This window comes from Gadus morhua, chromosome 8 (assembly GCF_902167405.1).
Source record: "Gadus morhua chromosome 8, gadMor3.0, whole genome shotgun sequence".
In the NCBI taxonomy this organism is placed as follows: Eukaryota; Metazoa; Chordata; class Actinopteri; order Gadiformes; family Gadidae; genus Gadus; species Gadus morhua.
Genome location: NC_044055.1, coordinates 3,317,329 through 3,329,774, shown reverse-complemented (window position 1 = coordinate 3,329,774; position 12,446 = coordinate 3,317,329). Strand labels below are relative to the sequence as shown.

Sequence of the window (12,446 nt, the reverse complement as noted above, 5' to 3'; positions counted from 1 at the left end):
CCCCGCTTCGACTAGAATTTAGCAAGTTGTGTAGCAAGAGGATATTATATTGATGATGGTAATAGCAGTAATTAATACATACACACTAAAGCCTAAGGATGCCTGCACACACAAACACACACATACACGCGAGCACACACACGCACACACCTGGCACTCCCTAGGGTACCAGGCCTCTGTAAATATTTGGATTTTTGCCGGGAATATTAATATCAGACTCCAGGAAGCAAGGGGTAACATAATTTTCTGATCATTAATATTGATTCATTTGGGCTTTAATCATGTTTGCGCAGTATGCTTGAACAATATCTAATGATCAGTCGATTGAAAGATCAATATTTAATTCTCATTCATTTTTGTGGCTCTAAAATCAATATTTATACTGTTCCCCTGAAAGGGCAGCAAGTTCCTCACACAACGCTAAGACACACACAAACACACACACACACACACACACACACACCCAAACCAAACTTTCTTCGAGGGGCCATTTTGTGTTAATTGTCTGAGAGCGAGGATTGTGTTCTATTTCAATTACAGTAAGAGAAGGCTCGCATGCCTAACAGCCACCACAATGGTCACACTCGACCGTGTTGTCAGACGTCACCCTTGCCAAACCCTACGCCATCGTCTCTCACAAGATTACACAACGCTTCGCACCGCTGTGGGTTTAGTTTATGAATTTTTTTCCACACTTAAACCCCCGGTTGTCCTTGAGCGAGCAGCTCAGCCAGTCTGCCGAAGATGAAGAATAAGAAGGAGAGCTAGGGTAAAAAAAAAAAAAAAATTGTCAATGAAATCATGCTTGACATTTTTAATTAAAATTCAGACAAAACCCAGCACATATCTGACAGGGGGAAAAGGGAGAGAAATCTCTCTGCTGGAAAAGCATAAGTGCTGCCAACGCTCTGTCGTAGAGAAAGTCACAATATTGGAGACTTTGAGACTGGGGGACAGACTAATGTGTGTGTGTGTGTGTGTGTGTGTGCACGGCATTGTGTTTGTGTCCATGCATGTGTGGGTGGTAGTCCGCGTGCACGCACAGATGTTGAGAGTGAGTTCCCTCAGTGTGCCCGGACCCTACAGCGCTTTCCTAATGTCTCGGCATCCTGCGTCTCGCTATTTCAAAGAAAAACAGGAGCGATGCAACCAATCAAAACAGACACTTTGGTTATTATTATTATTATCTGTCGCCGTGTGTCTGAAGCATCTGATATACAGTTGCGGTAATCTGCCCGCTGTCATCTCTATCAAAAACACAATCAAAGCAGTATTTTCCCTGCTCAAAAGCACCTCATCCTTCATCCTCCAACCCTGCAGTCGACAGGGGAAAAGGCCCCGGGGCCTCAGTGCCACAAGAGAATAAGAAGGGCCGCGTTGCCGGTGATATTCCCACCACCCTGGTCCTCGAAACAACTGTCAAGGTGTCCTTGAGACAAACAACCCCCTGACCTCCAATATTCTCTCGACAGACAAGAGCTGCCTTTGTAGCAGCAGCAGCAGCAGCAGCAGCAGCAGTGACTGCTCACTCCCGGGGGGGTTGAACGAGGGGGCAATGTGTGTGTGTGAAGCGCTTCGAGTGGTCATTGTGACCGCGCCGTGTCACGCACAAGTCCGTGGCGTGCTCCAAAGGAGAAATGACACACGGCTCTTCAGCACAGCGACGTGTGGGGAACAGCTCTGTCTGGTGCAGGAGGAGGCGGTGGAAACGGAGACACACATAGGTTTTTGTGTTTGTTCAGAATAAATACGGAAGACGTCATCAGTGAATGAATAAATGTGAACGGAGCTACTTCGATTCGACTCGAAAATGTCAGCGGCGACATTGAAGCAGCCAGACAGCCCTGAAGATAAACTCAAGCACTTGGGATATCGTGACTCACCTCCAACACAAGTTGTCATTCAGAAACCGTATATATATATATATATATATATATATATAATATATATATATATTACAAATATCACACTTACAACGGAGCAACATTTTTGTGCAGCTTTGGGCATACTCTTCTTACAAATGTACTTATTGTTAGTCGCTATGGATCGAAGTGTCTGCTAAATGCCCGAAACGTCAAGGTTAACGAACTCTCCGCAGTCTTATTTCTGGCCCCAAAAAAAACAACAATTGAAACTTTTCTTGCACTTTGACCCACCGCCATACCAAAAAAGAGTTCTTATTACAGCAACAGGCGTACGACAGTACGACAGGAGTGCCACAAACACACAGACCCAAGGGGCCCTTCTGGCTTACCTATTCCCAGGAAGGCAACGGCGGCCAGGGCCAGGAAAGTCAACATGGTGGCCGTCCTCTACGGAGCTCCCAGACCTGCTGTGACGGCGTGGGCGACGACGGGTCCCGGTCCTCGATCGAGGAGGAAGAGCGAGAGAGAGCGGGGTCGCAGAGCCGAGGAGAGGGAGACGGAGGGAGGATCAGCCGTCAAGTGTCAGCGGCGGAGAGGAAGGAACGGGAAGGGAATCAACACCGGGGACAACAGAAACACAAAGTCCACTGTGTCCCGGTTTATACCCAACCACACCCCTCCAGAGCAGGCCTGGCCCGGCCCATTCAACACCCCCCCCTCCCCCCCACACACAGACATCAGCTCCATCACCAACACACACCACTGGCCACCAGCATCATCACCAACACACACCACAACCCCCCCCCCCCACAAACACACACAGACATCAGCTCCATCACCAACACACACCACCGGCCACCAGCATCATCAGCATCATCACCAACACACACCACAACCCCCCCCCCCCCCCCAACTCTCTCCAATAACCCCCCCCCTCCACTTATCTCAGTTTCTCGCCTCTCGCGACGACGAATCGGCGACGTTCCTTTCGAAGGGCGAGACGTTCAAACGAATAAATAGATAAAAAAAACAAAGAAATAAAATTAATGGGACTAAATGCCGGTGAGAGGCAAACAAACATTTCGACGCCGGCGCCGCCGCCTACGTTCTGAATTAATTTACCAAAACAGAAGGAGCGGCTTGGGGCGAATTAGCGGCGAATCAGCGCGCTATTACATTATGATGGAAATAACAAGATAGATTACGAGCCACGTGGGGGGGGGGGGTGGGGGGGTAGGGGGCTGTCCGTGGAGAACGCGCTGCTGATGATGGGTAAAAAAAAAACGGCAACCGCCGCATACACACATGAGGGACGATGGTATGGTATGTACACTCTGGGGGGGGGGGGGGGATACTGTTCATACTCGCTGCATGTAAAAATGACAATATGACCGATGAGGTGGTACGGTGTACAGCAAGGGGGGGGCGGGGGGAGGGCATGGTGGGGGGAGGGTTCGATGGGCCTCTTGTATTGAGGTCACCGATAGCAGCAGCAGCTTTGAGAAGTGTCACAACGGCTGGAGACGATGAAGGTCGTGTCCTCAGAGTTGCCCCTCCCCCTTTGTCCCTTCTTCTCATTTCCTAAACTTAAGCCCATAAGGTGGGGGGGGGGGGGGGGGGGGGTCTCTGAACCTCCGGTATTGTTTTAGCTCCTGGTTATCATCTCCCCCCCCCTAGCCCGACCCCTCACCCAGGGTCACCGATGCGATGCCACTGGAAAGAAAACAATGGCTCCAGTCTATGGCTGCCTTGCGCCCTCCCTCTCTCTCTCTCTGATCATCCTCCTCTCCCCTCTCCCCCTCTCTCCCTCTCTCCCTCTCCTCTCCCTCTCTCTCTCTCTCTCTCTCTCTCTCTCTCTCTCTCTCTCTCCCTCTCTCTCTCTCTCTCTCTCTGCTCATCCTCCTCTCTCCTCTCTCTCTCTCCTCTCTCTCTCTCTCTCTCTCTCTCTCCTCTCTCCTCCTCTCTCTCCCTCTCTCTCTCTCTCTCTCTCTCCCTCTGATCATCCTCCTCTCCAGATTCCTGCTGCTTGCTGACGTGGGGCACTTGAAGACAATGGGGAGAGAGCGGGACGGGACGGGACAGGACTGGTCGAGGGGGGGGGGGGGGGGGGGAGGGGGGGTCGTGTTTGTGTATGGGGCCACTGTCAATGAGGCGGCTTTTTTAGTTTTTTTCCCTTCCTCTTGCCCTCAACATGGCCCTGCCTCCCTCTATCTCTCCCCCCCTCTCCCTCTCTTGCCCTCTCTATCTCTGTGCCTCTCTCTCTCTCTCTCTGTGCCTCTCCCTCCTCTCCCCCTCTCTCTCTCCCTTGCCCTCTCTCTCCCCCCCTCGCCCTCACTTGCTCTCTCCCGGCCTCTAGAGACAACGCCGTGCATTCTCTCCCACACTTGAGGCGTTTTCCAGTAAGTCAGACAGACAGACGAGAGGGCGAGTGGGCCAGTGTCTGCGGTATATATATAGAGAGGGAGACGGGTTGATGCAAGGACAAGCGACACATGCCGGCGCCCTGTGTGCTCCACGCAGCACATCAACAGCAGCAGCGGCGGTAGCTCAGGTGGTGGTGGTGGCGTGGGTGGTGGTGGTGGTGGTGGTGTTGGTGGCTTAAGATGCGATGCCGAGAAAGAGATCCAAATGAAACAAACACGGAAAGAAGGGGGATGGAGATGGGGGGGGGGGGAGACGGGGCCTAAAGGCCTCATTTCTACACGGCTCGTTTTATCATTTTGTCATGTTTCATGAATGTTTGAATAAATATGCGTCTATAAATATGCATGGCGCCCGTGTGCTGCTGGGGCTAATGGTTGAATACGGGAGCACATTGATAAGTCTGCGCTAAGACTTCCCCTTCCCTCCGGCTACAGGAAGCATTCTTTCAGTCCCGTCATGATGCCTGACTTCACATCTGCCGTGACGTGACATTTGTCCCCTGTTTACATGAATCTTTTTCTTTCCTTTTGTCGACGCTACTATTTTTGTCCAAGGTTTTCCTTCTCTTTTGGAAACTTCTCTGCTAAAAGAAAAAAAGGACAATCAGATTTTCTGCTATTTTTACACTCTTTCGCTCTTCTATTCGTCCCCAGTCTACTTTAGAGAGAGGAGGAAGAGCATGTCAGGGCAGCCCATTGTCCGCCACTTACATCCCAGCAGCTGAAAGTGGGATTCGTCCTTTTTGGCCTCAATTTCTCTCGTGTCGAAATCGTAGAATCACCTTTCTTCCTTCCTGTGAACGGGGGCAGATCCTCCCAAGACGGCGGCGGCGGCGGCGGCGCACTCCGTTATTACAGACCCAGCCGCTGCTCACCGTCACCGGCGGTGACACACCGGCGCCCGTCCGCGCTTCCAGGCCCACCGCTCGGCGCTCGTTTATCGCGGCGCACGTGAATTCCCCGTTGACGTCGGATCATCTGAACAAAAAGGGGGAGCATCTGCCAACTTGTTGGCACTGTCACCTGTCTAAGCTTTGGCTTGAACCGCCTAAAACGCGACATCCGTAACGATTACGGCAGAATCCCTGCTCCCCCCCCCCCCCCCCCCGCCACCACCACCACATCTAACCAGGGTAACAGGGGGGTTCTTTATGAGGCTGGCAGGTGCAGGCGATGGCACGCGACCAGACTCGTCAGCAGGGCCGCGAGTGTGTCTGCAGCAGGCAAGCTAATCTCTGGCAGACACGGGCTGTATCAGATCGAGAGAGAGAGAGAGAGAGAGAGAGAGAGAGAGAGAGAGAGAGAGAGAGAGAGAGAGAGAGAGAGAGAGAGAGAGAGAGAGAGAGAGAGAGAGAGAGAGAGAGAGAGAGAGAGAGAGAGAGAGAGAGAGAGAGAGAGAGAGAGAGAGGAGTGAGAGAGAGAGCCAGAGAGACAGACAGAGTGGGGGGGGACAGAGAGAGAGAGAAGGGGGGGGGCAAAGAGAGAGACAGAGCGAGAGAGACAGACAGACAGACAGACAGACAGACAGACAGACAGACAGACAGACAGACAGACAGAGAGAGAAGGTGGGGGCAAAGAGAGAGCGAGAGACAGACAGACAGACAGACAGACAGACAGACAGACAGACAGACAGACAGAGAGAGAGAGAGAGAGACAGACAAACAGACAGAGAGAGAGAGAGAGTGAGGGGGGAGGGAGAGAGAGAGAGAGAGAGAGAGAGAGTGAGGGGGGAGGGAGAGAGAGAGAGAGCCAGAGAGAGAGAGAGACAGACAGAGTGGGGGGGGGGGGGGACAGAGAGGCAGAGCGAGAGAGAGAGACAGACAAACAGACAGACAGACACAGAGAGGGAGAGAGAGAGAGAGAGAGAGAGAGAGACAGAGACAGAGACAGAGAGAGAGAGAGAGAGAATGGCTGGCATTGATATAGTTCACTAATGAAGGGGGCAGCCAGGCCTCCAACTAAATGATACAGCCACGGAGGTAGAGGCAGCGTGATGGAGGGGGAGGAAGGGGGAGGGAGGGGGAGGGAGGGAGGGGGCGCAGGCAAGAGACGGAGCAAATTTGAGCTTTAATGTCATTTTTGGAGGACAGGTGGGAGGGACGGGGGAGGAGCCAAATGGCGAGCGTCCTGGAGCCGCTCATGAGGGATATGTGATAGGACAGCAGCGCGGTTATGAGACGGAGCTATTAATACGACACGCTACACAGGATTACCCCCGGGGGTCTGGCCCGCCTTCCTTGCGAGAAGCCCCCCCCCCCCCCCATCTCGCCCGTCTCATCCACGTTCTAGCCCCCACAGGGTTAAAGATGGCCGCCCCGTTGGCGTTCTCGCCGAGGTGGGGGGGGGAAGGAGCATGTAATTAGACGGCCCGTGGAATTTGCGGACCATCTTTCCCTGTGACACTGTAATTTGTTTGACGTGAAATTCTTTATTTATTTATTTTTTTATTTTTTTTACTCGCTCTCGCTCCACGCAAGCAAAATAAAATGTGTCTCTCAATGGGCCGGGGATAATCGCTGTCTGGGAAGTCGGCCCAAGCCTTGCGTGTTTTTTTTTTTTTTTCCTTCGCTTTTTCGGAGGAATCTCGTCAATTCTAGCCGTGTCTAATTTGTCGGCGATGTTTAGTACATTTGTCACAGTGGTGAGCGCCGGGCATGATCACATGGAACGCTGGCAGGGACAACCAGGGGGGGGGGAGCAGAGGCCTAAACACACACACACACACACACACACACACACACACAGAGATGGAGACAGGGAGATGGAGAGAGAGAGAGCGAGTTTAATGGAGAAAAAGAGGCGCAGAGAGAGAAAGAGAGAAGAGATGAGAGAGAGCGAGGGCAAGAGAGGGCAAGAGAGAGTATGAAGAGTGAAGTGGCGGGAGGGGCAGAGTGAGAGAGAGAGAGAGCGAGCAGATAACACATAATAGAAGCTGGTTCACATTAGGGTCATAACTCTAATGACTGTAGTAATGAGCCAATAGACTGCGCTGCACTCTGCGGCTCCCAAAAGCATAAGCCTCTAAGTGCAGGCCAAAACTGTGTGTGTGTGTGTGTGTGTGGGTGTGTGGGGGTCTATATGTGTGGTAGGGAATATCGTTCAACAAACACTGCTATAAAAGAATGGAAAGGACAGCGATAAAAGTATCAACAGTGGCATCGCCAAGACCTTCTTCCAGGAATGCAAAAAATCCTTGATTGCTTAATCGTAGCCCGCGATTGGATGCTTGATGTAATTGCCTTCACAATAGAAAAAGGATTGGGTTAAACTTCAAACATGGAATATAAGTTTGTGTTTTTCCATCCGTTAGCTGAACTACCCAGCATTTGAGTTCTTATTCGTCTGAAGTATAAATATACGACACAAAACAATGTACGGCATGTCATATGGGGCGATTTTAGACTCTTCACAAGAGTCACCAGAGTGCACTGCATCTGAGGACGCTATTATCCGAGGGGACATACATCTAGCAGCGTATCTCGAGTTTCTGGGTGACATCAAAAAAGCCCCCCAATATATCGGAGGCAGCGTCCCCATGAAGACTGTGCAGCGAGCGTCAACACAGAGCCTGTGAACCCGACTACAGTCCCCTCAGAGCCGCCGGAGGCACAAGGCCTCATTATCGCCGATCTCCTCCTCACAGGGTGGAAGGCGAGCGCTTTGGCGTGAGTCACGGCGTGCTGTACACGCACAGGCCCGGCCCTTGTGTGTCTCCCCCCCCCCCCCCCCCCCCCCCGTCGCAGCAGAAGGGCCCGAAAACACTGCTTTGTTTGGAGTGGCGACTGGAGGGGTCCAGAAACCATATAAAGGGAGCCTAAAAGTGGCCAGCGCTTGACATCACCGCATCCAAAAGGTCGGTTGGCCAACGCGCTGAGGGAAAAAAACAATTGATATTCTGTGGGCTCCGCCGGAGAGACAATGGACGAGCCTGTCTGTTCTCTCCCTCCCTCTCACTCTCTTTCCCTCTCTCTCTCTCTCCCCTCCCTCCCTCTGCATGGCAGAGATGTCACAGAAAGCACCAAACAAATGGATGGATGGGGGGACAGAGAGAGAGAGAGAGAGAGAGAGAGAGAGAGAGAGAGAGAGAGAGAGAGAGAGAGAGAGAGAGAGAGAGAAGGAAAGAGGGAGGAGAACAAAAACATTGTTCTCGGGGCGGAGAAAAGAGGGTATTGTGAAGAAGACAGATCACTCATTTGGGAGGAGAGAGAGAGGAGGGCCAGAGAGAGAGAGAGAGAGCGATGGAGAGAGGGAGAGGGAGAATGGCAAGAGGTGAACTTTGGTATTTGTCATGGAAGTCTTGCTTGTTGGCTTTTTATTAAAAATATCTCCTTTTCTTCGGCTTGGTTTTGTCTCGCCGTTGGGCTGCAGCTATATCCTCCCCCTCCTTGCAGAGAGGTGACAGCGAAATGGGACGCTGCCATGTTTGTTTGTGCCACAACCTCGGACCGCCAGCAGCTGGAACCCCTATCTGATGAGGCGGTTGTTGTTGTTGTTGTCCTCTTCCTTCTGGTCCTTCAGCATGGACCACGGAGCAGGTATACGACAGGGTGGCTATAGTTCAGGCCCCTCCCCGGGCGTGCGGTGGGGCATCCGGGGGGGGGGGGGGGTCTGGATGTACACGGGCAGAGGGGGCGGCCAGGTGGGGGGTTGGGGTAGGGGGGGGGGGGGGGGGGGGCAACGCCGGGAGCCAGACAGACGCCGGCACGCACTTCCATACCCCCCGGCCGCCTGCTGTGAGCGCCAGCGCGCCTCTGCTCCCTCACACTTGGTAAACATCAGGCACGCGTACACACATGCACGCACGTGCACACACACACACACACACACACACGCGCATACACACACACACACACACAGAGACAGAGAGACAATCCTACGTGCAGCATACACCTAGACATCAATCCTCCACCCACACATTTGAAATCTTAACACGGCGTAAAGAAAGGCATGCGCACACACACACACACACACACACACACAGCCGCACACCACACACACACACACACACACAGACAACAGCCTGAGGTGCAGGCAGTCCTTAACACATCACACACACACAATCCCACAAAGACATCAGGGGCCACGGGCTTTCACACTGCCTACGTACACACATACAGAAGCCCTGGTGCACACACACACACACACACACACACACACACACACACACACACACACACACACACACACACACACACACACACACACACACACACACACACACACACAGTGAGCAGGCTGGGAGATAAAGAGGGCTGAGACAATGCAGCAGCCACAGCAGACATGGCCGGGTGTAATTCGCTACACAACACAGCGACCTGCCGTCGCTGAATCATATCGCGCTGCGGTCGGGTGCACGGTATGGCGCCCAAACTTAATGACACATTTACATTTCCAATATCTCATGTAATACTTCGAGCCTCGATTCCCATTAACACCCCCACACACACACACACACACACAAACACAATCCATCATTCGCACAGGCTGTTTAGAATACTACTTAAGAGTCTGTGGAAATTAAAATTTGTTATTGAAATTCTGATTCCTGGCAAAAAAGCACAATGACTCTCCTCATGTTTCTTTAGAGTGGGTGTTTTTTGTGCTTTTTTTTCGGGTCTCTTTTGTCTCGATACAAATGGACCAGATGCACTGATAAAATTCAACTGAATAGATTAATTAATAAATAACTGAACGAGCATCACATGACAGCCACCCGATAAAAAGCCACACTGTCGAGGAGAAGAGAAGAAAGAAACCAAAGAATGGGTTTTATTCAACAGCCAACGAGAGCCAACAAGTGAGAGAATGCATACTCAAATTCTCAAGAGACTAAATTAAGCACTGAGATACAATATAATACATTCCAACTGCAGACTGTATGGTGGGAACGGACGAATTTAATGGAACAGATTGATGGATGGATGCACAGAGGACGGGACAGACACAGATAAACAGCGGTAGATGGAAAGGCCAGGCGAAACTAAATTTGACCAAATTTCCATGCTTCCTCTACCACAATGGTGTCCTTCTCTAACAAGCCTACAGAACGACACAGCCTCAGTGCAAAGCCACCCACACACACACACACATACACACACACAAAGAGACAAGGCGGCAAGCCGGTAGCTTGGGAAAGAGCCTCCCATGGCACAGCAATAACTCCAAAATATGTCAGACTTAACAAGCTCTTCGCGCTCTCAAGTATGAAAGGAAATAACAAATGTCCCACCCGCAGAAAGACACGTCCACACACACACACACACACAGAGGCCAGACGAAGGCGTGCAGCGCCCTGTGAGTACTTCATACAAAACGTGGGCAAGGCTTCAAACCGCAGAACGAGCTGGTTCAGGTGGGATTCCTCCTGCGTGCCAGGGCTGCGAATGCCCTCATCCGCATTGTGAATTATTCCGAGTGATTCTCTCACTGCATTATCTCATCGACCGTCTTCCATGAAGCTCGAGCCGAGCCAGAGTTTTCCCCAGCCAAGGAAAGGGCGAAAAGGTTGAGGACGCCATGTCCACGCCGGTCCTCCTGAATAGGAACCCTTGAGCAAGATGCCGTACCCGTTACTTAATTAGGTGAATATATTCTTATTTCGGAGGAATGAAACCAAGAGACCAAGTCCAGTCACATCCATCCGAACAACTCCCTCTCTGTCACCAATGGACCTTAAACCCCCTGAGGCCGGCATAAAGACCAGAAACAAAATATACATAAAGAAATAAATCACATTTTGATTAACAGCTTAATAAATAGGTTAAAGACGTGAAAAGAAGGCCAAACATATTCGAGGCCTGCATTTTTGTGAAAGAGCAGGGAAGCCTTCAGAGGTAAGATGGCAGCCCATAGGGTCTGATCTCTGTGCGTGCACACAGGATCCTCCCAACAAGAGAGAACTGCCTACAGGCATGAGCCTTCCATTAATCCACTCACACACGGCTAGGTTCTGCTGTGGAATATGTATTCTTTGCGATGGTGAGGGCCCGGTTCGGCATGCCAGTTTGCCAAGCAGGAATGCGTGATTGGCAGGTCCTGCCCCCTCCATCAACCTGATAGTTAGTTCTGAGTGGCTCAGAGTTGGATTTAAGTAATTTCCAGCACGACTCGGTCACCGGTACCTGACTTTTGAAAAAAAAAACACCCGTAATGAAACCTAGTCCCATAACCGCATAGTGGAAGAACCATGTTTCCCTTCCACAATTGTCACTTTCTGTGAGACTTCAGGTCGTCAGCATTTGTTCAGCGGCGATTTGGAGTGTGAGGGAAAAGCTCCCTTTATTGCATTTATTGCAGAACAGCTTGGAAGTTATTGGATGCTGATTAAACTATGAGACATTCAATCAAAAATACACACACAGACAGACACACACACATACAGCAGAGCCATCACACAGCCAAGGAGATAGACAATAACACAAGTAACTTGGCCACACACACACACACACACACAGAAAATGACATGAGCGGATCGTAAAAAAAAAGTGAAATTCCATTTCACTTTTCTTGGCGTAATAACAGCCTGTCCTTTGGCTCTCATGATGAATGTCGCCCCCCCCCCCCCCCCAACCACTTCCAGCCTGCCACACACACACACACACACACATACACATACACACACACCAATCTGAAGGTCCCACATTGATTTGGGGATCCAGACAGTTAGTGGATTTCCATCATCTAACGTCCACGAGTCCTTGACCCTTGTCCTAATCAACTGTCAGTTGACCCATCCCCCACACACACACACACACACAAGAACACAAACACACAAACATGCAAAAAAACGATGCACATACACACCCACAAATGCAAAAACAGACGCTGACAGACACACACCAGAATATCACCATTTCCCCGGGAGCCACCTTTACCCAATTCGTCCTCCCTAGCTTGCATCATGATCTGGGTTGGCACCATCCTTGGGAGTTTCCTGAATGGCTGTGCACGTGAGCGTGCACAATGCTGCCATTGGGAAGGGAGAGTTGCATCGCTCTGTGTGTGTGTGTGTGTGTGTGTGTGTGTGTGTGTGTGTGTGTGTGTGTGTGTGTGTGTGTGTGTGTGTGTGTGTCCGAAAATGAAAGTATCTCGTATCTTTTTCAGTTAAGGGATTATCTCCATAAATTTGTCTTTCAAATAAAATCAAACACACACAGGA

At 51.1% G+C, this 12,446-nt stretch overlaps 1 protein-coding gene across 3 annotated transcripts in view; it reads right to left on the bottom strand.

Moving 5' to 3' along the window:
* Window positions 1–2,527, bottom strand: part of mpz (myelin protein zero) — an 18,903-nt gene extending 16,376 nt beyond the window's left edge. For all 3 annotated transcript variants that reach the window (XM_030362715.1, XM_030362713.1, XM_030362714.1), the window contains exon 1: window positions 2,255–2,527. In XM_030362715.1, the coding sequence (XP_030218575.1) occupies window positions 2,255–2,300 (46 nt within the window). In that variant the 5' untranslated portion in view covers window positions 2,301–2,527. The remainder of the gene's footprint in view (window positions 1–2,254) is intronic.
* Window positions 2,528–12,446: the final 9,919 nt, after the last annotated feature.